Source organism: Onychomys torridus, chromosome 7 (genome assembly GCF_903995425.1).
Source record: "Onychomys torridus chromosome 7, mOncTor1.1, whole genome shotgun sequence".
Classification (NCBI taxonomy): Eukaryota; Metazoa; Chordata; class Mammalia; order Rodentia; family Cricetidae; genus Onychomys; species Onychomys torridus.
In genome coordinates, this window is record NC_050449.1 from 38,098,367 (window position 1) to 38,121,124 (window position 22,758).

Here is a 22,758-nt window from a genome sequence, read left to right on the forward strand (position 1 = left end):
TTTCTTCCCACATTCTCCAGGCAAATGTCTTCCTCAAACCAATTCTAGGGTACCCGTGTCCCCCCAAACCCTGGGCTTCTGCTCAAGAGAAGGAAGGGAGAATCCATGTTCTTGTATGTGGGCTTCAAGCATATATAGAGCAGCCAACACCCCTGGAATCCTGGAGCTCCCTATGCTATTTGGGGGAATCCCAGCCCCCTCCCAGCTCAGATGCCATCTCTAGGACAGCTGCCCAGAACCACACCCAGACTCAGCAGCACCACATTTATGCACACAGACACATACAATCACAGAGGCAGGCCAGGGGCTGCCCACCCTGTTTTCACCTCTTCCTTAGTATCATACTCTTAGAGGACCCACCTGGGCCAGAGTAAGTGGTTCACGCCCACTCGTAGAGGCCAAAGAGAAGCAAGAAAGGGGGCAAGAGCTTTCCTAAAGAACGAGCCCCAGATAAAGATGCTTTGCTGTGCACGCCTGATGATCCGAGTTTGAATACTGGGACCCATGTGAAGGTGAAAGGCAAGAATGACTATAAAAATTGTCTCCTGGCCTCCACACACTCACCACGCCATGGGCCTCCATCAGCACACAAACTGGCAACAAATAAATGCTTTAAAATAGGAAGCTGCCAGTTCTGGTGGTGTAGGCCAGTAGGATTTGCTGCAGAAGACAGAGGCAGGAGGATCAGAGTTCGAGGCCAGCCTGGGACACATATAGCTAGGTGGAGGTGACACACACTTTTAATCCCAGCACTCAGGAGGCAGAGGCAGGTGGATCTCTGTGAGTTCAAGGCCAGCCTGGTCTACAGAGTGAGTTCCAGGACAGCCAGGACTGTTACACAGAGAAACCCTGTCTCGAAAAACAACATAAATAAAATAAATAAAAAAATAAAGAGCAACTGAGGAAGACACTATCCTCTAACTTCTGGCCTACACACAGACACACCCCTGCACAGGGATGCACACACACATACAAAAGTAAGTAAAAATGTAAAAAGCCTTAGAGATTTCAAAGAAAAGGCTCCTCTTCACATCACCAGGATTGTGAGATACTGGTCACTTATCCTGATGGTTTCTCCTGAAGAAGCCCAGGCCCTGTGCATGGCCTCTCCCACTTGGCCAGCTGGCCTGCCCACATCTTGGCAGATGCACTGCCCTAGGCAGCGGCAGCCTCCCTGGCAACCGCTCACCAGTCTCTCCATCTCCTGTTCCCGGAGCCGCTCTTGGCGCTGCCGCCGGTGGTATTCCAAGAGATCGTCCTCATTGTCACTGATCTCCGTGATGCTGTTTTTCCTCTCCCTTGAGATGGGCACCCGCAAATCCCCACTAGAAAGCTTCCTCTGAGCACGGGGGCTCTGACGAGGTGAAGCCCCAGTAAGGGAGCCCAGACTATAGGCTGGACTCAGCCTGCCGCTGAAGCTCCCTTTATGAGGTGCCAGGGACTCCCCGAGTGTAGGCGAGGGACTCTGAGTCCTGCGGCTCCGAGCTCCCAGAGTCAGGGAGAAGTCCTCTGGCGAAGTCCCATGGGCTGCCCAGCGCCGGGGTCGGGGACTCTCAGCCACTTCCCTGCTTAGCTTGGGATCTGGGGTAGTCCGGGCTGGCAGTGGGGACAGAGCCCTTCGAGACAGAGATGGGCTCAAGGGGGGCAGTTCTCGCATACTGTCCAGGCCTCGCCGGCCCAAGCGAGGACTCTCAGGAGGCTGGAGCGTACGGGTTGCTGACCCATCTGAAAATGTTCGGCCCACCACTTGTCGAGAGGGGCTGGTCGTTAACACTCGCTCTGTGCCTGGAGGCTCCCGGAAAGGACTGGGAGGACGGTCCTGGAGTGTGCCAATCTTGTTGCGGGGAGCAGGGACTGGAGGCTGGAATTTGGGGCTGCCAGGAATACTGGTGGGTTGGCTGCGGGCACCAGAAGGTGGATATTCACTCAGGCTGATAGCCACCACAGGCAACTGCCCACCCAGTCGGGGGCTCTCAGCGGTTCTGCAGGCCTCAGCCAAGACTGTGGCAGCAGGACTGTCAGTCAGAAGACCCCGGAGACCAGGGCTGGGAGGTCTCTCATGACCCCCTTTCCTGCCCAGCCGGGGACTTTCAGAGGAACGGGTTACACTTGGGCGAGACAGTGGGGGCTGCAGAGCCAAATGGTAGCTGGAGGAACGGGCAGGCACCAGGGGGGGCACAGAAGGTCCTGGCTCCTGCCCGCTGGGTGAGTGGCTGGCACAGCTTCCACTGCTGGCTGGTGAGGAGAGCGGAGAGAAGGCTGGAGAGGTGTTCTCATAGCTGGAGCCCACAGACATGGCACCGGGGCTGGTTGGAGGGGACAACAGGTAGCGCCCGCCATTAGCCATTGGGGACAGTGGGGATGTGGCTGCAGGCTTCTTGCCAGCAGCTCCAGGCTCCTCTAGTACCAATGAGTCCATGATTTCCTGCAGGTCCTTCTCAATAGAGCTCACCAGGGAACTGTGGCTGGCACAGGCTGAAGGTCCTCGGGTGGCAGGCTGCGCCGTGTGGTTCCCATTCATCAGGCTTTCTGATTCAGCTGAGGGGAAATGCAAAGAGGCCTCAAGCTCTGGTTTTTTGTTTGTTTGGTTTTGTTTTTTGGCTTTAGGGAGACACACACACACACACAAGCAAGAAAGTACCACCCAAGCTCATCCTAGGGCAGTGGGGCCAGAAGAGCTGAGTTCTGGCACCAGCCTGCTCTGCCACTGACCTGTTCTGCAACCTTGGCCAAGCTCCCGTGCCCTGAGTTCCCCTCCTATAAAGGAAGATGATAGGGAGGACCTTCCTGGGTCTAACATTGAATGACTCAGGACAGAGTCAGCAACAATACCAGGTACTTACTTCCAAGTCTAGCTGATTCTAACTCACCCAACAGTCCTCCTGGCCCTGGTTTCCCCAACTTTCTGTGCCTCTCTTTTAGGAAAAGCAAATGGGCTCACTGTGAAAGAATGTAACCTACTATGGAGCCAGCCAGAAGTTCCAGGGCTTCTTAGTCTAAGAGGACACCAGAGCCTCTCAATACGACAGTCAGAGGCTGGGGTCAGGGGCTCCAGGGCTGGATGAGCAGTGAAAGCCGTACCAGCTCATCCAATCCAACACAGGAGAAGGATCTGCTAAAGGCTTGTTCCTGGAAGCCTGGCTGTGGAGCCTCGAGGTACAGCTTAGTGTCTCCAATTATTCCATTAAACCACACCAGCAAGAGCTGGCTGTGGCCTGGTCCTAGCCCTTGTCAACCAACCAGGAGTTTAGACTCCCCAGAACCAAGATCCAAACAGCTAAAGGAGTGACATGACCAGGCAGGGGTGGAGGGTGGGGGGTACCAAGTGAGCCCCCTGGGGGCTAAAAGACATAGGAGTAGCGAGTAGAGAAAATGATGGGCTTGCACCCCGGCTGACGTTGGGTCCTAATTAGTCAGCGGGGTCGCCGTGTGTTCCCAGTGACCACCTGCCTTTCCTGAAGACTTTGTAGGTCACTAACCATCATCCTAGCAAGTGAACCTGACATACATGGTCCCTGCCACAGCACCAGCACTGGCCCCTCTAGTTCCACAGCCATCTGAATGCCACTGTAGAACTTAGGGTGGCATACACACTGCTGGCTTCTCCATCTGTACCCCACCCCACCCCCCAGGCAGCTGGCTGAGGGGCCTGTGTTGATTCCTAGAACAATCACCAATTCTCTGAGGATCAATAATTCACACACAAGCCGCAGCTGCTCTCTGAGTCATCGGTAGGACGGCATGGCATGGCATGGCCTGAGGGTTGAGGAACGACACCCGGGCATGACCACCAGCAGGTGGGACCCAGAGGCTGCTAAGGATTCATCATAATATCCAGGTCCCCTTGAATGATGCACTCTGGTGATAACACAAGAGGACCAGAGTCCCAGACACTGAGTGGCATCTTCCAAGGCAGGAGGGTTCCAGGCTAACAAAATCTTATATATTAGGCACATAACTTCCCAGCTTGATCCAAGCAGCACTGCCTTGGATCTTGTCCAGTGACCCTATGGCCTAGCATTCTCCACCAGTCCATGGCAGGTGGCAGTGAGCCCAGACCATTGGTATTGTCCTGCCCTAACACTCCAAGAGTAGTTGGAATGGGCAAGGACACATGTCCAAGGGGTGCCACTTACCCAGCCTCGTGTCCCAGCTGGATACTTACCAGAGCCAGGGTTGTAGGAGGGCCCTGGGGCCCGGCCCCCTGCTGGAATCATACTCTTCATCCACTTGGCTTCAGCAGGGTGGTTAAAGCGCAGGAAGGTGGACTGACCCAGACACAACATGCAGCCTGCAGAGAAAGCAATCACTTAGAAGCCACCCCAGCCACAATGCTAACACCGCTCACCCTCAGCTCCCGAGAGCCAACCCCGCCGGTACTCATACTGTCCGTACAATGCACATCTGACCTGCCTCTCCCTGCGATGGAACCCAGTGATGAACTCCACAGCAAATGTCAGAGTAGGAAAGATCACTGGCAGAGAAGTTCCCCAAATCAGAGTCCTCCTGCTAGCTCCTCACTGCTACGAAATCTCCAGGTGACACCACTCCACCTCCAAGCTAGTTCTCTCATAAAAACGGGACACTTGATACTACAGAGCTCCCAGAGTTAAGACTGTACATGTGAAAATTCTCTAGAAGTAGAAAAAGTTCTTCAGAAAAAAAATGAACACTCAGGAGCTAGAAAGATGGCTAATGGGTTAAGAGCACTTGCTATTCCCGAAGAAGACTGGAATTTGGTTCCCAGCACCTACATGGTAGCTCAAAACCATCGGTGACCCCAGTTCCAAGGGCTGTGATGCCTTCTTCTGAGGTCTGAGGGTACCAGGCATACATGTGGTACCCTTACACACAGGCAAACACACAGGCAAGCAAAACACTACACATAAAATAAATAAATCTAAAAAAGAAAAAACAAAAACAAAAAACCAACCAACACCAATGTGTCCCTGTGATCTGTTGAACTGCCCCTTAGATGAATGGGTTAGTCTGAGAGGCAGCATCTTCCAGAGTCACACACACACACACACACACACACACACACACACACACACACACACACAGATACCATGACAAGTAAAACACCACAGATCAGTCAGGTGCCCTGGTGGGGCTCAGAGTTTACTCCAGTTCCTTCCTATGTTGTGACTTCAGGAGGGTTACCACCCTCTCTGAGCATCTAGGGAGAGAGCTCTTCACTTTTTTGGACAAAGCAGTCCTGGATGTTTCTTGGTCTGCCATAGAATCGAGCCAGTTCTATGCCACTGGGCTCAGCTTGAGCCAAGCACATTCCCAGGCAAGAGACACAAGCCCAGTCCTGCCCAGGAAGTACGAGTGCATAGAAGGAGGTGGGTATGTGGGAGCCAGAAAACGTAGCCAGGGGCTCAGGAGTGTGCACAGCAGCAGGTGTGCCCACAGGCGCCTAAGCCTGGCTGGCAGAATTCCTCCTCCTGGCCATGCCAGGTGTTTCCAGGCTCCTGCAGAAGATGCTGCACTGGAAGGTGCCAGAGCCCTAGGGCTCTCTACGACCTAGCCTTCCAATTTGTCCACACTCCCGGCCCCAACCTCCTGGCTACCCAATCTGGTGATACTTAGAGGCCCATGCTTCGCGCCAGTCCTGGCTAAGACTGGCAGGGAAGTCTGCATTCCAGGACGTTGAGGCAGTTCAGCTCAGGGAAGGCTGCAAGGGCAAGGGACATCCCAGGCCAACTGGGTACTTTGACAGGAACCCCCTCCCTGAGCTCAGAGGCCTGATCCTGAGACCCTGGACATGGCGGGGCTAACAGTCTAAGACGCCCACCCACAGCAGACACTATAGTGGACAAAGCCACCCACTGTTTTGGCACACCCACAGGCCCTCCCAGGCAGGCGGCACCGTCAGTTCTAAAGGCTGATGGGTGGTTGAGAGAACAGGGAAAGCCTGCCCTGCCAAGCCACCAATCTGAGGAGCTAATCCCATAGTAATCATAACTGGGGTAAATAATAGTCACCCAAGCCATCCACCTAATTACAACTACAGCTGTTTCAGAAAAAGCCAGTCGCCCCTCCCCTTTCAGCCAAATATTTAACAGTCTAATTAATGATGAGTTTTAAGGGTCTAGACAGATTCACTCAACTCTAGGGCAATGGGGGCAAGGGGATGTGGCTGGCCACACAGTCTAAACTGGGCAGCAGGTGGGAAGGCTAGCTGGGGTCTATCCAAACAGCACCAGAGCCACCCAAGGAGCTTTGGGTAGCTAGGGACCCTCTACCCTGGCACCCACAGCCTGGAGTCACTGTGCTGCCCTGCCCCCCACAGGGGGTGTGGCCATGTTGCTCTGGGCTATAAATAGTGGTGCCAGGCACTGGCGCTGTATTAATAGAGTGGGCAGGAGGGCAGCAGAACAGAGACCAGAGGAGCTCTGGCCCAAATTAACTTACTATTTGTACTCAGGGGCCTCAGGCATTGCTCCAACGCTGGCACCTACTGCCCCCAGCTACCTGAATAGCCTGTCTATGTTAGGAAGCCCCTGTCCGCTCAGACCCCACATCCCCAGGACTAGCTCTCTCCAGAATCCCAGGGAAACCTGGCCACCCAACCAGAGTCAAAGTCCCGGCTTTGTCCTCCCTGCCTAGAAGGACTCAGGGTCCAGCGGTGTACAGGTGGGTGGAGGAGCTGCACATCTGGAGGGAAAACACTGGGTAAAGCAGAGGGTGGATCCTGTTTGTAAGATGCAGAAGGGAAACACCCCACGCAGACTCACACACGGACACTCAGAAACCACACAGGCTCACGGCCATATGGGCAGACATGCTGCACACTCAGCGACAGCCACTGCCCGCTGGCCACACAAATGGAATGGATTGGCCAAAGGGAAGTTGGGTGATGGGAGAATGGGAGCAAGACCGGGGGCTCTTCCCATCGGAGACTCTTTTAGCCGTAGCACAGGCTCCCTTAACCGAAGCAGGACCCCTCAACAGGCTCCGGAGGCGGGTCCCCTGGAGCAGACTGCTTCCCCAGTGGTGGGGAAGATGGGGTCTGCACAGCCAGTCAATAACTCGAACCCCCTACTCAAAGACGTTCTGAGCACAACCACCATCAGATTCACAGTCTCAGGCTCCCGAAGAGGGGCTAGGACCCCATTCTCTTCATTGCGTCCACCCTTCCAGGACGCCCCTCCCAGCCGGAGCGTCTACGCCCGGTTGCCTGGGGCAGTGGCTGGCCGGGCTGAGGACTCACCGCTGAACCCGGACCTCCAGACCGTTGGCTCCCACTAGCCCGGGCCCTGCAGGTCGCCCGCCTGCCCTGGGCCTTTGAGGGGGCGGGCCGACCTCCCGCGCCGCCGGCTCCAGGCGCGGTGCTAGCAGCCAGGCAGCGAGCAGCCGCCAATGCCCGGGGAGGGGCGGGCCGGCCACCAGTGGCGGGGGAAGGGAGCCAGAGAGGGAGGGACAAAGGCGAGGAGGAGGGGAAGAGGAAGTGATGGAGGAGAAGAGTGTGGAGCAGGATGGAGAGGGCGGGGTGGGAGGGAGGATGCCACCAGGCGGCGGGCTGGGGAATCCGCGCTTGGGGCTGGAGGGATAGTGGGACAGGCAGGAGAGGTTCCCAGGAAGATGACGCGGGAAGTGAAGGTGAGGGGTAAACAGAGGCCAGAAGATGGAGAGCCAGAGGTCGGAGTGATCCTAGGCTCTGTCTCACCTAGAGTAGGAAGCCTCTGACTGAAGCCCATGGCTGGGGGCCAGGGTCACCTTGGGGCAGTCACAACTTCTGGCCTGGTGGCCTTGGATTCCTTATCCACTGAATGCGGAGGATGGCCTCAGTGACAGCAGACATTTTAGGACTCCAGAGAGGAGGGAGAAGAGAGTAGGAATCCCCCATGGGGTCCAGCTAGGGTCACTAGGGTCAGCTATGACCCTCAGTCCGACACTGTGTGACAAGGTCACCCTGGATCGAATGCTCAGGCCAAGGCAGTGTTCTGTGCAGTGCAAGCAACACTCAGCTCCTGTCACCACCTAGCTGCTTTTTCTTCTGGCCCCCACCCACCAGGGCTCACCCCCATTGACCCAGGCTGCATCAGTGTCCTTCTCCAGAGCCAGCCCACAGACCAGCCCTCCTCTTTCTTCTGTGGTAGCTGTAGCAAAGGGCTGTGCCCCTATTAAGACCCCTTTCTGCCGGGCAGTGGTGGCGCACGCCTTTATTCCCAGCACTCGAGAGGCAGAGACAGGCAGATCTCTGTGAGTTCAAGGCCAGCCTGGGCTACCAAGTGAGTTCCAGGAAAGGTGCAAAGCTACACAGAGAAACCCTGTCTCGAAAAAACAAAACAAAACAAACGACCCCTTTCTGGCGGGGGGGTGGGGTGGGGGTGAGGGTGGGGGGTGGGGGGGGGGGGGGTAGTAGTGGGCACCTTTAATCCCAGCACTCGGGAGGCAGAGACAGGAGGATCTCTGTGAGTTTGAGGCCAGCCTGATCTACAGAGTTAGTTCCAGGACCACCAAGACTACACAAAGAAGCCCTCTTTCCGAAAAACCAGGAGAGCAAGGAGAGGAAGAAAAAAAAAAAAGAAAGGAAGAAAGGCCTTTCTGGGGCTGAAAAGATGGGTTAGTGTTTAGGAGTACTAGCTATTCTCCTAGAGGACCTGGGTTCAGTTCCCAGCACCCACACAGCACTTTATAACTGTAACTCTAGTTCAGGGGATCCACCTCCCTCTTCTGGGCATTCTGTGGATACTAGGCACACATATGGTATACAGACATACATGTAGGCAAAACATTCATACACATAAAATATTTTTTTTTAATTTAAAGACCCTTGCTGTCTGGAGCCCCCACGGTCAAGCATACATTATGAACCAGACTGGTACATACCACCTAGCTGGGGCCCCCAGGGAGTTGTTTTTAACCTAGAGACCTGGTCCCATACGCCAGACCTTCACAAAACAACTCAGACACATTGTGTGCTTAGCAGCCCGGGAAGTTCCAACTGTCATCTCCAATACACACCAACACTGCCCAGTCACACTGATACCCCCTCAGCCAGGCGCACACTGAGCCAAACAAACATCCCCATTATACACGCTCTATCACACACGGTTATTGTCACATTTTCATGTCCCCAGCCCCCTCCCCTCTTAGTTAAGAGACTTATTTGAGCAGAGCTAGCCTTTCAAATCAGCCCCTGGGGGAACTCTGAAATAAAAAGCCAGCTTCCTTAGAGAAATAAGGAGAGAATTTTCCATTCTTGTTGAATAGGTCACTGCTGCACCCACTCATTCATTGACATACTATACATGCCCACGTGCAAACACACACCAACACACTCACAGGTACACAGGAAACTTATTTCCCTTCTGAAGAAAAAAAAGAAGAACCATGTAGGGTCAAATGTAAAATGAGGGGAGGAGGTAAAAACAAAGACTCCCCAGGAAGAGTGAGTCACCCGTCTGGAAACTGTGATAGCCAGCTGGACAGACCCAGGCAGGCAGGGCTATGCTGCTAGTGAGAACCGTGCACAGGGCAGGCACAGGGAGCTGGGAGCTCCCAGCCTTCAGTCTTGCTCTCCTTCCCTTGAGTTTCCCTAGTAAAGATCGTTATCAGTCCTAAAAGAAAGCTTGGAGGCTCCCTGCCCAGTTCACAGAAGAAATAACATAACCGGAGGGAAAGGGTGAGCCCGAAGCCCTGGATCACAGGATGGCAGCTGGCGCCCCAGGAATCCTGGCTATCCCGGAGCTCCTTCCCACCAATGGGAGGGTATAAGACAGTGGCAGCTCCTGGTGGGGATTGATGGGGGAACCTACTGTCTAGACAGCCCAGGCCCTGAGCTGTGTGGCTCTCTGGAGTCTCTCTTCCTTACACCCCTCCCAAATCTTTCATGTGGTTTGGTGTTGTGGTCCTAGGGTGGAGCAGCCTAGACCCCAGATTGAGATGCCTCCGCCTGCCTCATTTCCTTGGTCCCTCTCCCAGCTCCACCCTCTGCTCTGTAGAGAAGAGGGCAGTGTGGAATGTGCCAAGATGCCTGGGTACAGGGGTGGCTCCCTCACATGTTCATGTCTCTAGGCTAAAGGTTGCCATCTGTTTTCTGGTCTCCTCCCCCTCCCCTGGCCCAAGCATACTCCTGACTAGAAGAGCCTGTCACTACCATCTCTACTGGCCATGAAGCATGCCATTCCAAGCTGCCTATGGCTGGGCATAGTGCCCAGAATGATGCTTCTTCTAGGGCCTGGCCCAACCAAAGAAGGCTTCTTGTTATTCCCAAGATGTCCTTTTACCTCTCAAAGAAGATCCCCCGTATAAGGCCAGAGTAGACAGACAACAGGCCAGGAAAAAAGTGTGTGTGTGTGTGTGTGTGTGTGTGTGTGTGTGTGTGTGTGTGTACATGCTGAACCTAGGGCCTTGTGCTGCTAGATAAGTGCTCTACCACTGAGCTACACTCTCAGCCCTCTGTGATCCTCTTGTACACCTGACACCCCACAGAGTTTTCACATACAACACAGAAATACACACATAGACATTTCGGTGCCATCAGTTCTGAGTTAACCCACCACCCATTTGAATACATTGGTCTGTAAACACAAGGAAAGACGCAAATAAACACCAAAATACACAAGCCCGGAGACACAAACATATCCGGAGATACATAAACACAGTCCAGTTACCCAGACACACAGAGATAGCACATGCGCCCCCGCACCACCCAGTAACCAAGGAAACGCACTCCCAAGAATGTCCGGACTGGGGCCAGGCAGGGCTGGGCTTGGTGCCTTGCTCGAGACAAGGAAACCCTCAGCTCCTGGAAGCCAAGAAGGGCGGGGGGCTAGGAAGAACACCCATTCCTTTGTGTCTCCGCCTACCCTGTCAAGCTTCAGAAACAGGCGAGCCCAGACAAGAAGACTGGGTTGGGGGAGTGAGGGCAAAGGGAGTTTAGGGTCAGAAAAGAGTAGAAGGGTACATACTTGGCAAGATGGGCTTCTGGCCTCAGGAAAGTGGGGTCACTAGGGTCACAGGAAATGCTTAAGAATCCCACCATGGCCTTAGCCCCTCTCTCTTCCCAAGAGCTAAACGATGCCCTAGGAAGATGCGTTCACCCCACTGACTATCCATAGAGCAAGACTGTTTTTACTCCAGGGAAATGATGGCCCTGGGGGAATGTAAGATAGAGGTCAGGAGGTCTCAGAATTTGCCCGTTTCCTCCTTTGATGCTCTGTGTCTTAGTTACACATCTCTGAATCCTGGAGCAGATGCTCTCCCTGACCCTGAACAGGACTGCCAGGGACAGGACAGCATCAGAGCCAAAGCTCCAGCTTGTGAGGACTCCTCTCACTCAGAGTGAGAGACCCTGAACCCCAGGAGAAGACAGGTGTGCCCCAGACACTGTGGGACTTGCCTCCAGCAAACATGTTATCCGTGATCTGCCATACCCTGGGAGCAGAAGAGTGAGTGGGGCCTGGTTAGTTCCTATGCCAGAGGTGAGGAAAGTGGTGCTTAAGACCCCCACAGAACTCGGGGTGGGTGGGATTTCCCCTGTAAAGGGGCTTCTAGCCAATGGGCGTCTGCTTAGAGCCAGACTCAGCCCAAGCCTCCATCCTTACTTATATGAACCTGATTCACAGAGATCCTCCTGCTTCTGCCTCCAGAGTGCTGGGATTAAAGCTGTGTGCCATCACACACATCTAAGTCCCTTAATAAAAAGGCTCACAAATGGCTGGGTGTGGTGGAACACACCTTTAATCCCAGCACTCAGGAGGCAGGGGCTGGTGGATCTCTGTGAGTTTGAGGCCAGCCTGGTCTACAGAGTGAGTTCCAGGACAGCCAGGACTACACAGAGAAACCCTGTCTTGGAAAACCAAAAATAAATAAAATAAGACACACAATGACCTAAGGATGCTTAGTGCCTATTTCCAAGGAGAATATATCTGGCCTATTCAAAGTGCCTAGCCGGCCCTTACCTGCCTAGTAACCATGGTAATTAGGGGACTTTACACACAATGACCCCAAGCTACAGTGCAGCAGGAACAGACACGCCCTCAGATTCTTCCACCGGAGTCTGCCCTTGCCCCACCCCCTCGGGAGATTTATCCTCTAAGGCATCTCTAAACAACTTCCTCTTGACATCACAGGACACCTCTGGTCCTTCCTCACCGCTGCTCCACTAGCTCTTCCCTACAATTAAAAGCCACACTATAACCAGGCCCCCCTGACAACAGGAATTAAAACCTCTTCTCTCCATGTGGTGTGTGAAGAGTGAGGGGAAAGGAAAAAGAGGTCTAGGAAAGTCTAGCGCTTCAAGACTTCTGACATTGACACTGAACCCGAGTAGAGACGTAAGAACCACTGCAGCAGGCCCCCCTTACCTAACATGTCCAAGCTATGAAACAGAGACCCCCCCTTATTGGTGTGGAGATATCAAATCTTACCCTGAGTGAGCCGGGTAGGCTGCCGAACAGGGAGCCCATCAATAGTGCAGGCGTTGCCGCAAGGGTACAGGGTGAGAGTACCCCTCAGATTCTCGATGTAACAGTGTTCTGGAGCCAGGCCTGGACCCTGCAGCGAGATATCCCTGGCTGCGGAGCCAATCACTGTCCTCCCTGGAGACGCAAATGGAGTCAGAATGGTCACTCAGGCTAAGAAGTCAAGGAGACGGCAAGGGGGCCACTGTGGAAATGTATTTCTATCTCCTACTTATGTTGAGACTCTGCCCTGCTTTGGCTATCCCCAGTAGTGGTAGAAACTCTCCCAAGTGCGAAAACTCTGTGTCTGGGTGGGATGATCCGGAGAGGAGCCAGAGAACCCAGACACCCCAGTAGGAGAAAGGGGAACCTCCATCTGTTCCTCTGTCTCCCTTTTTCTCCTCTTTCCTACTCCCCTGTCTTCTCAGAAATGCCCCCTTCTCTCTTGTCCTTCTGTTACCAGGACCTCCTCTCTCCCTCCCTCTCCCTCTTCCCCACCCCTCTCTCCAGTGTGGCCTCTCCCCTCCATCCCTCCCTGGTAGAGCCCCTGGGACTGGCATTTGGAGAATGTGGGGAATGCAGCATCACCCAGGCAACAGGTGCAGCCAGGGAGGGAGAAGGGCGGGCAAAAGCCATGCCAGGGTCTCCTCTTAGGATATGTGCCCTCGGTTCCCATTTTCTCATGTTCCGCATAGTTGTCTCCCATGCCAGGCATCATCCTGGAGCAAGGCCAGGGCTGGCGGCTCACTTCTTGACCCCGACAGGTTACTAAAAGCCAACTTACCTGTCAAAGAAGGCAGACAGTCAAGGAGGCAGAGACAAGGCAAGCTTGGCTTGCACAAGGCAGAAGGGCCCCTGCTACAGCCTCCATGGCAGGATTGCCTTCAGTGATGGAGAGGGCAGATGCCATGCCCTGCCAGCTCTTAGCTTACCTTCCTCCAGCGGCAGGAGGGTGATGGCTGTGCTGAGTCTGCCACTGCCCAGGCTCACCAGATGAGGTTTGTCCGTCTGCACCTTGAGTCCCTTGCCTGTCTCAATCAGGTCCAGTGGACCTTTCTGCAGGTAAAGTGGGGAAGGTGAAGCTTAGAGACTCCAGGCCAGGACCTGAACACGCTACTCCCAGTTCCACCAACACTCACTCCAGCCCCCGGCCCGCTCCGAAAGACTCTGAGGTGGGTGAAAGTCAGCACAAAAATCATACGCTGAGCATTACTGCATTAAGTTCTAATTACAGCCGAATCTGGGCCACGAGCTCATCCCACTGGATGTATCTCAAGCCTAGGCTCGACTGCCCCTTTTGTTTGTGAAAACAGACACAAGCAGGGGACACTGTGGCTCGTAGGAGGGCACTCAGTAGAGGAGGGAGGGCCAGTCTAGCTCCTAGCTGCTTGGCTGTGGCTAAACTGAACTACAAGGGAGGGTGGCGGCACAACCAGGAGAGTGGTCCTGCCAGAGGGCTCTGTAAACCGATTTCAGACTTTCACAGACGTGTTTCGGGCTGAACCAATTAACCTGACTCGGATCAACACTGAGCTGGGAAGAGGCTTGCAATTAGGGATGGGTGGCAGGCAAAATACTGCCGCTCTCATCCGTGGACTTGACAACTGATGGGTAAAAGAAATGAACCCAAGGCTGGAGAAATGATTCAGTGGTTTCAGTGTGTTCTACTCTTGCAGAGGACCCAAGTTCAATTCTCAGCATGCACATCAGAAGATTCCCAATTCTCTACCATTCTAGCCCCAGAGGTATCCGAGTCCCCTGACCTCCTTGGGTACCTGTACTTCACATGCATGTACCCTCACACATAAACATAATTTAAAATAAAACTAAAACTTAAAAAAGAAAAGATCTGAGCCCACCCTCACCAGGAGGCCCCCCCCTCCTTTTTTTTTTTTTTTTTTTGGTTTTTTTCGAGACAGGGTTTCTCTGTGTAGTTTTGGTGCCTGTCCTGGATCTCGCTTTGTAGACCAGGCTGGCTTCAAACTCAGAGATCTGCCTGGCTCTGCCTCCCGAGTGCTGGAATTAAAGGCGTGCGACACCACCTGGCACAAGGAGCCCTTTTATAGCCCACGTACCTGCACCACTGCCTGAGTCTTACACGCAGGGCCTAGCTGGTTCCTATTGAGAGTGTCCATGGTCATGGGCTTCTAGAGCTCCTGGAAACACAGTAAAAAGCAGGTAAGTGGGAAGGTAAGGGATGAAGAAGGAGAGAAATGGGTTCTTTAACTTTTTTTAAAATTATTTTTCTTTCCCGTTGGTGTTTTGTCATGAGTGTTGCCCCCTGGAATGGGAATTACAGACAGTTACAAGCTGCCATGTGGATGCTGGGAATTGAACCCACGACCTCTGGAAGAACAGTCAGTACTCTTAACCTCTAAGCCATCATCTCTCTAGCCCCAAGAAACGGGTTCTTGTGGCAGGATTCTCGGGGCAAAGCCAGCACCAGCCACTGTTATCCCCAGAACATACACATATAGGAAAGGTGGAGAAAAGTTAAGGAGCTCGGGGGAGGAGGGAACAGAGGGACACATCCTCTGCCTCCATTTAGTTCCCAGCTACGTACGGACACTACACCATGCCAGTCCTGATCCTTGCCACCACAAGCACAAAGAGCCCTATAGCTCTAACCCAGGTTTCTGCGTTTTCTTGCTCTACACTTCCCAGATCCCAGGCCTTAGCTGCAGAGGACACCTGCCACCCTATCCCCCAGCCATCTGGAGCCTTAAACAGAGCAGGCAGGGCCCACCAAGAGAAGAACAAAGTCCAAGGAAGCCCCTCCAAGGACACTGATAACCAGAGACCAGCCAGGTGGGTATCAGGGCTGATCTGAGTGCAACCCCTCCCCCAACCTACCTTTTCTTCCTCTCCCTTTGTCTTTTTTCCCAAGGGTCTTAATAGGATGTTTTCTTAAAGGAGACAGAGAAGAGAAACCCAGACATTCCTGTCATGTCTGTATGTCTCAGCTCCTGCACTTTTCTTTCATAGAAAGCTACCTCTCTTCATATAATCCTATGAAGTCTCAATACCAGGTGTCGAAGACTCTGGGCTCTTCACTGGCTTGGTGTTCCAGGAACCAGAAGCAGAGTCCAGAACCCAGACTTGAATCCCCTGCCTGTCTATTACACCTCGACAGATCTGTTAAGTTACTTTTTTTTTGGTTTATTTCGAGACAGGGTTTCTCTGTAGCTTTGGAGCCTGTCCTAGAGTAGCTCTGTAGACCAGGCTGGCCTCGAACTCACAGAGATCCACCTGCCTCTGCCTCCCGAGTGCTGGGATTACAGGCGTGCGCCACCACCGCCCAGCTAGTTACATTTTTATAAAGTATTTGAAGACCAAGTAGTATACTTGGCCGCACCTCATGCAAAGCACTCTGGGAATGGCACCTATGGAGAGCTGTGTGACTTTGAAGTCTGGGCCATTGACCACCCCACTACCCACTCCTCTGACCTTGTGTATGAACATGCTGCCACCTCATTGGTGTTTCCTTCCACTTTCTCTCCCAGCTATCAGACAGGTGGCTTGCGAAGGAAGTAGAGACAGGAGCCGAAATTCCAAGGAGTGTCTGCTCCTGAGAGTGGATCTCTCAGGCCCTCAGCCATGGAGTTACTAAATTTACCCTTCCCACTTCCACCCTTCCTGGCCTGGCCTTCATCATCTCTGTCACCATTTCCACCCAAGTTGGCAGAAAAGAGGCAGGAACAGTGCCTGGGACCCACCCCAGGACTGCCTGGGAAGAGGGAAGACAGAGGTCACTAACACACACCAAGACCCACACTGGCCGAGCTGCTCTCCAGAAGCACTGGCTACAGGGAAGGTTCTAAAGACAGAGTGCTATAGGTCTGCCTGTCTTTCTCTTGTCTTTCTTTCCTTTAAGATTAAAGGCATGTGCTACCACCAGCCACCTCCAGGGCTTTCTGTATGCTTGACAAGCATACTGCCAAATGAGCTATAGCCCCCGGACCCCGGGTGGTTTTCGTTGTTGTTTTTTTGAGACAGGGTCTCAGTCTGTAGCTGTCCTAGGACTTACTATGGAGCCAGGCTGGTCTAGCTCTCCTGTTTTTCCCCTCTCAATTGCTGGGTTTACAGGCAGGTAGGCCACCAGGCCTTGGACTGGGTGACTCAGTAAACTCTTCTCATTTGAGTCAATCCTCTATAGAAGAAGAAAGGAGGAGGAGGAGGAGGAGGAGGAGGAGGAGAAGAATGTAAGAAAAATTAGCCAGAAGAAGAAGAAGAAGAAGAAGAAGAAGAAGAAGAAGAAGAAGAATGTAAGAAAAATTAGCCAGAACAGGGCTTGTCCAGAACAGCGCTTGCCTGGGGCTAGAGCAGAGATAAACTGAACAGGCACAAGACTCTTGAGACTCTGTGTGCAACAGAAATGTTCTTTTTGTGTGGGAGTGGGGGTGTGATGTGTGCACATGTGTGTCTAGGGACACGGCCTGAGGCCAGAGGAAGACGTCAGGTCTCTGCTGGGTCTCTTTCCGAGTTATTGCCTTGAGTCACGGTATCTCACTGAACTAGGCCAGTGGCCATCAAACCCCAGCAATTCTCCTGCCTCCTCCCCAACCCAGCTCTGGAGTTACAGACACTGGTGCTGGGGACTTGAGCTCAGGTCTTCCTGTTTGATCAGCAACCATTTTTACCAGCTAAACCATCTTTCTAGCCTGCAATAGGAATGTTCTAAAATTAAGATTCAATGATGGTTGTGTAGCTCTGTAAATATGCTAAAAATAATTTCACACTTAAGCTGGGTTGATTTTTTGTTGTTGTTGTTGTTTTTGTTTTTGTTTTTTCGAGACGGTTTCTCTGTGTAGCTTTGTGCCTTTCCTGGAACTTGCTTTGGAGACCAGGATGGCCTTGAACTCACAGAGATCCGCCTGCCTCTGCCTCCCGAGTGCTGGAATTAAAGGCATGTGCCGCCACCGCCTGGCTCAAGCTGGGTTGATTTTATGCTATGCAGATTATTCCTCAAGAAAGCTGTGAAGAGAGACTGGGAGCTGGGAAATAGCTCTTGGGTTAAGAGCACTTGTTGCTTTCCCAAAAGACTGGAGTTCTGCTCCCAGCATCCACTATGGTGGATCACAATTGTTGGTACCTTTGGTTCCAGGGATGCCACGCCCTCTTCTGGGCACCCTGGGCTCCAGACACATACCTGGAGCACAGGTATACATGCAAACTAAACACCCTATACATAAAATACAAATCTAAGTTGTTTTAAAAATTAAAGACTATCTGAAGATCCAGGCAGTATACTAAATCACACTGCCTGAACCACAAAGCAATCTAAAAGTCGCAGCTATGACCAGCTGTGGCAGGCACTCAGGTCTGGGCCTCAGTCTCCGCCTCATCGACCACACTGCAGTATTTGTGTATCACCCTGTGAAGCACACACTTACACTGAATAAATTCAAGTGGAGACACAGACTGTAAAGGGCTTGGGTTGGTGAGGGAACAGGAGTAGCTCCAGGAGAGTAGAAGGGCATAAATAAGAAGGTGAAGTGAGAGGGAGAGATAAGGAGAGGTGTAGAGAGAAGATAAGAAACCACACAGCAATTGGAAGGTGCGAGGCTATGGCCTCAGCTCAGAAACCTAACCCACGGCAGAGGAAAAAGACACCAGACCAACCTGACCCAGGCTCAGAAGCTTTGACATAGGGATCTATCTCACTATGGCCCAGGCACCCTCTTCTCTGACCCCTATTCCCATATCTCTCGGAGAAGCAGTACTGTCCCCTGAGGCCCTCCACTGGCTGGCTCGCTAGGAGGCTATCTACATCCGGGGCTGTAATTACCCACTCTGTAGGGCACTGCTCGGGAACTCAGCTGTGCCCAGGTGCCCCCCATCCCCCCAAAAAGGCCTTTGTGGTGCAGCTTCCACTGCTGAGGAGCCGGCCTGGCTCTCTGCAACCCTCCTGCACCCAGATACAAATGCCCAAGCGCCTCCTAGCAGGGGTCTGTGTGAATATTATGAATTTAGGGAATGACAGGCATGGGGACTCCCACAGGTAACCCCAGCCCCATCCCCAACGTGCTGAAAAAGCCAGCCGATAACACTGACACCTGTCTGCAGGTCTCTGCACCTGAATAACGGTAAGGGGAGTCCTGGGGAGAGTCAACCAGCTCTGGAACCAGCAGGCAGTGAAGGAAGGCCCTGGGCTCCCGAGGTCCAAGATGAAAGCCTGCCTAGGAGCGAAAGGCCAGCCCCCAGCCCCCCCCCCCCCCCCCCCCCCGCTTCCCCGCCCTCACCAGGGTCCCACAGGGCCAGCCAGTGGATCGCAACGTGCAATGCACAGCTGTAAGCCAAGGCCTTTCCGGTCACAGTGACTTTTGTCTTCCCTGTTCACATCCGCCCTCGAGGAAGGGTCACCGGCAGAGGAAGGAGTCCGGACAGGAAGGAAACTGAGGCTGGGCGGGCAGGTTACCCAGGAGAGGCGGAGCAAGAATGTCCACGGACCAGGCGTGTACAGAAAAAATTAGAAATAAGAAAAATAGGCAGAGAGAAAAGGCGATCTGTGGAGGCGAAGAGGCGCAGGGATTTGGAGTGTGAAATCAAGATCCTGGAAATCAGGAATAACGAAAGCTGGCTAGGAGAGCTGGGTGTGGTGGTGCATGCCTGTAAACCCAGTTCCCACTACTCCGGATGTGGCAACAGGAATATCAGGCATTCAAGGCCAATCCAAGGCCGGGGCTACACCAGACCTTGTCTCAAAAAATGACAGTAATGCTGGGGACGAGGCAGTGAGCTCAGAGGAGACTGTGGTCCCCCATGGGGAGGCTTAGGGACCCCCAGAAGCACGCGCGTGAGTGCGCGCGTACGACTAAGGATATGGTCCCCAAGTGGAAGAGGTGGCAGAGAAAGAACTATGCGCTTCAGATCATCCTGGAGGGGGAAACCGTGGGGCAGGAGGGAAAAGAGGGAGCCCCAAAAGCGGGAGAGGAGAGCCATGGACAACCCAGGACAGAGAAGACAGCTAGGAAGAATGAGTAGTTGGGGTGGCGGGTATTGGGGAAGAGATGCTGGAAAGGTGCACTTCTCCAAAACCCGCAGGCTTCGTGCATCTCCGCAGTCCAGAGGCCTGCCCCTCCCAGGGCCACCGGGTGGGACAAGGCTGCAGTGTTGGGCTGCCTGCTGCGGCTGCCCCGCCCGCCCCGTCCGGGGACAAGCGGCCTTTCTTCAGCAGGGCCGGAGAAGAAGTCGCTTGTTTGCATGGCAGGGAAAGGGGGCGGCCTCGCAGCTGCAGGAAGGGGGCTGGTGTGTGGAGGGAGGTGCGTGTCCGCGGGAGGTTGCGTGTGAGTGGAGCCGCCTGCTCGGGGCGTCGTGTGAAGTGTACCGAGTGCGTGGTGAAGTCGAGGCTGAAGTGAAAGACTGCCGTGGGCACCGGTGGTGTGACACTGAGCTGTCGGTGTGTGACACTGAGCTGTCGGTGTGTAACGTGTCTTGCGGGTGCACGGAGGTGAGGCGTGGGATGCTGTGCGTGGGAGCCCTCGAGCGGATGCCCGAGTTAGTGGCCAGTCTTGTTTGTGTGACCGCTGTGGGGTGAGCCCCAAGTGTGATGAGTCAGTTCCCCGGAGTCTCCGGGACCGCTGAGCTAACGGGCCCAGAATGCAGCCCCACCCGGGCTCCCTGGGTCCCCCACCGGGCCGCGCCGTCGCGGGCCAAGTCCCCGCTGCGCTGGCCTGGGCGGAAGCGTCCGCGGCGCCTGGGCAACCCCGCTCCCCGCGACCCCACCCAGCCGCTGCCTGCCCGCGCTTCCCCGTCCCGGGGGAGCCGGAGATGACGGGGCTCGGCCTCTGTGGGGGAACTCCGCGCCGCATTTGGATCCAGACCGCGGAGGCGGAGCGAGAGCCTGAGGCTCAGTCATCCCAGGTCGCCCTTGGAGGCTCCCGGGACCCTCAAAGACACGGGGGTCCTGGAGGAGTGCCCAGGAGACCCTAGATGTGGGAACCCCAGGACCCCTCCCTGACTCCCACTCCTCCTCAGAGCTGGATTCCACATCTTTGAGTCCATCCAGGAAGCTGGCCCTGGGACAAGAGTGGAGACGCCCAGGGGATCCCCCTTCCAATGGTCCTCCAGTTGTGGAGTGGGGCCCTGTGGGATGCTGTAGACAAGTACACGCGCGCGTACTCCACCCGAGACTCGGCGAGTGTGGGACACTGGCCGTCGGGGTGCCCACGGGAGACTCGAGATCCCGCAAGCTGGAAGGGGGGGGGGTGTCTCTCCGCAGGGTACCAGGGCCCCCTCTGGCGGTGGCGCTGGCAACGACTCGGGAGGGCAAAAGCAAATAGTTCGCGAGAGGCCCGCAGAGCCCCTTCCGCCGACGCACTCACCTGGCACGGCCCCTCCTTCACCCTTCTACCCAGCTCTCTGGGCCAGAACTGATCTCTGGTCCCGGGGACCGTCCCTTCTGCAAACCCAGCCATATACGGCGAACGGAACCCCAAGGCGTAGTGGGGGGGGCACGCTTACCTTGTGGGGAGTTGGGGGGACAGCGGTCCCTTTGCCCGGCTGGGCCGCGGCGGCCTCCGGCTGGCGAGGACGCTGTTGCTTTTCCACAGGATCCAGCTGAGTAGGAGGAGAGGGAGCCTGTCCCGCCCCCCTCCCGCGAGTCCCCGCCTCCATCCCGTCCTGTCCGCCTGGCCAGCTAGAGAAGACGCCCTTGTGGGGCTGGAGCCCGAGGCCCCCACCCAGCCTTTCCCACAGCAGCACCTCCCCCGCCTGCACAGCGCCCGCTTTGTTCATCTGTACAGCTGGGTTTTCCTGCACCCCCGCGGCCACCACCGTACACACCCTCTCCCCCTGCCCTCCCCTTCCGACCCTCCTAGACCACCCTCCACTCCGGGCCTCGAAGCTCTTCTTTATTTCCCACTCCTACCCAAGATGTTTGAATCTTCCACTGACTCCCAATGAGCCCTACCACAGATTCTCAACGTTTCTTTCAGAACATCTTCTGACGGCACCCAGGTCTTTCCTTTGTCAGCCCCTCTCCCCTTTCCTATTCCAAGCCCCATCATACAGAGCTGAGGGTAGAATTAATAATTGCACGCCAGGCTTCAGAATTTAACAAGAAGGCATGTTAAAGTGTGGTGCAAGCGACAGGACCTCGGAAAACTGAATGGCGTGGTCCCCATAGCTTCACCTCCATCACAGACCTGCTGAGTTACAGACAGCCGGAGGCAGGGCAGAAAGACACCAAGTTGGCTGGGGAGTGAGTGTGAGGAAGAACAGAGGCGAGCGGTCTCGAAACCACTGGTGAAGCCATTCGCCAATTCAACCCCCACCCCGAAATCCAAGCTGACAGTGGAGCCCTACCTTGCAAAGCCTGCTCTCGCCCCAGGAGACCGCTGGGAGGCCCCGTGGGAGCTCAACTCAACTAGACTGGGCCTCTTGAACCTGCAGGGAAGGACTGGCAGACACTTCCCCAGTGAAGGAAGGAGCAGGAAGCCCCTGAGTCTGGCCTAAATTCCAGATGGGATCGGCTGGAGAAAAATTCAAAAAGAAAGTCCTCTGCGAAATGGACAAACTCTGTTCTGAACCAGTGGCTTTTATTTTGTGCCCTCTCTCCTTTACCCAGGGCCGGCAGGAGGCTGGACTGTAAGAGTCTGGACACTCATTGCCAGGACTAGCATTAGCTGTGGGGGGGGGGGGGGTGAGGGGGGGAGGGGTGCGCAGCAGGCTATTGAAGGAGAGACAACCAAGCAGTGGACAAGAGGAAGGAAGGAGAGAATCTCACCTGCCACCTACTCCAGCTGACAGAGGTGAGACATACACCGTGGGCATCATGAAGCGCCAAGGTGTGTGCGTTTGCCTCTTCCTACCCTCATCGCGTTATCTGAGGCTCGTGGAACAATTTCAACTGTAGTCAACCTTCTTGAGGCACATCACAACAGTAACTTTCAGGTTGTTCTATCGTTTTTGAGAAAGGGGGAACAAAAGGGAGAAACGAAACAAAATTATCTTGTTCCATATGTGAAGACCTAGCATTTGGAGAGGGGGCTCAGACCGGGGTTATCTCTAACGAACTCTTCATTCTTTTTCTTAACCTCCTGTGGCTGTTTACTGACATGGTCAGGAGGACGGTCAAGCAATAATTAAACCTGCCGGAGGCAGATGATGCTGAGGCAGGGGTTTAAAAACACCTGACTTTTCTGTGTCCTTGCAATGCAGAGACCAGCTGACCCCATGATCAAGGTTCTGTAAAATTTGTCCTATCCCTGCTATGTCCGGCCTCTGTGTTCCCACAGTTAAGGCACTCAGGGGACTAAAGACCTCCCGCCCCCACCCCTCCACTCTCATCCCACTCCACATCTGGAGCCCATCAAAAAGCTCAGTGCTCTCTCTCACA

At 54.4% G+C, this 22,758-nt stretch overlaps 1 protein-coding gene across 13 annotated transcripts in view; it reads right to left on the minus strand.

The window, feature by feature from the left end:
* Phldb1 (pleckstrin homology like domain family B member 1) overlaps positions 1-20,989 on the minus strand; it is a 47,223-nt gene extending 26,234 nt beyond the window's left edge. For 9 of the 13 annotated variants that reach the window (XM_036193106.1, XM_036193099.1, XM_036193103.1 and 6 more), the window contains exons 1-6: positions 20,883-20,989; positions 14,495-14,575; positions 13,352-13,475; positions 12,387-12,557; positions 4,166-4,291; positions 1,190-2,538 (exon numbers count right to left, since the gene is read on the minus strand). In XM_036193106.1, the coding sequence (XP_036048999.1) occupies positions 1,190-2,538; positions 4,166-4,291; positions 12,387-12,557; positions 13,352-13,475; positions 14,495-14,560 (1,836 nt within the window). In that variant the 5' untranslated portion in view covers positions 14,561-14,575; positions 20,883-20,989. Of the gene's footprint in view, positions 1-1,189; positions 2,539-4,165; positions 4,292-7,219; positions 7,408-12,386; positions 12,558-13,351; positions 13,476-14,494; positions 14,576-20,882 lie in introns of those variants that run through there. The other 4 variants (XM_036193107.1, XM_036193105.1, XM_036193104.1 and 1 more) reach the window with 2 other exon arrangements.
* Between the last annotated feature and the right edge of the window lie 1,769 nt (positions 20,990-22,758).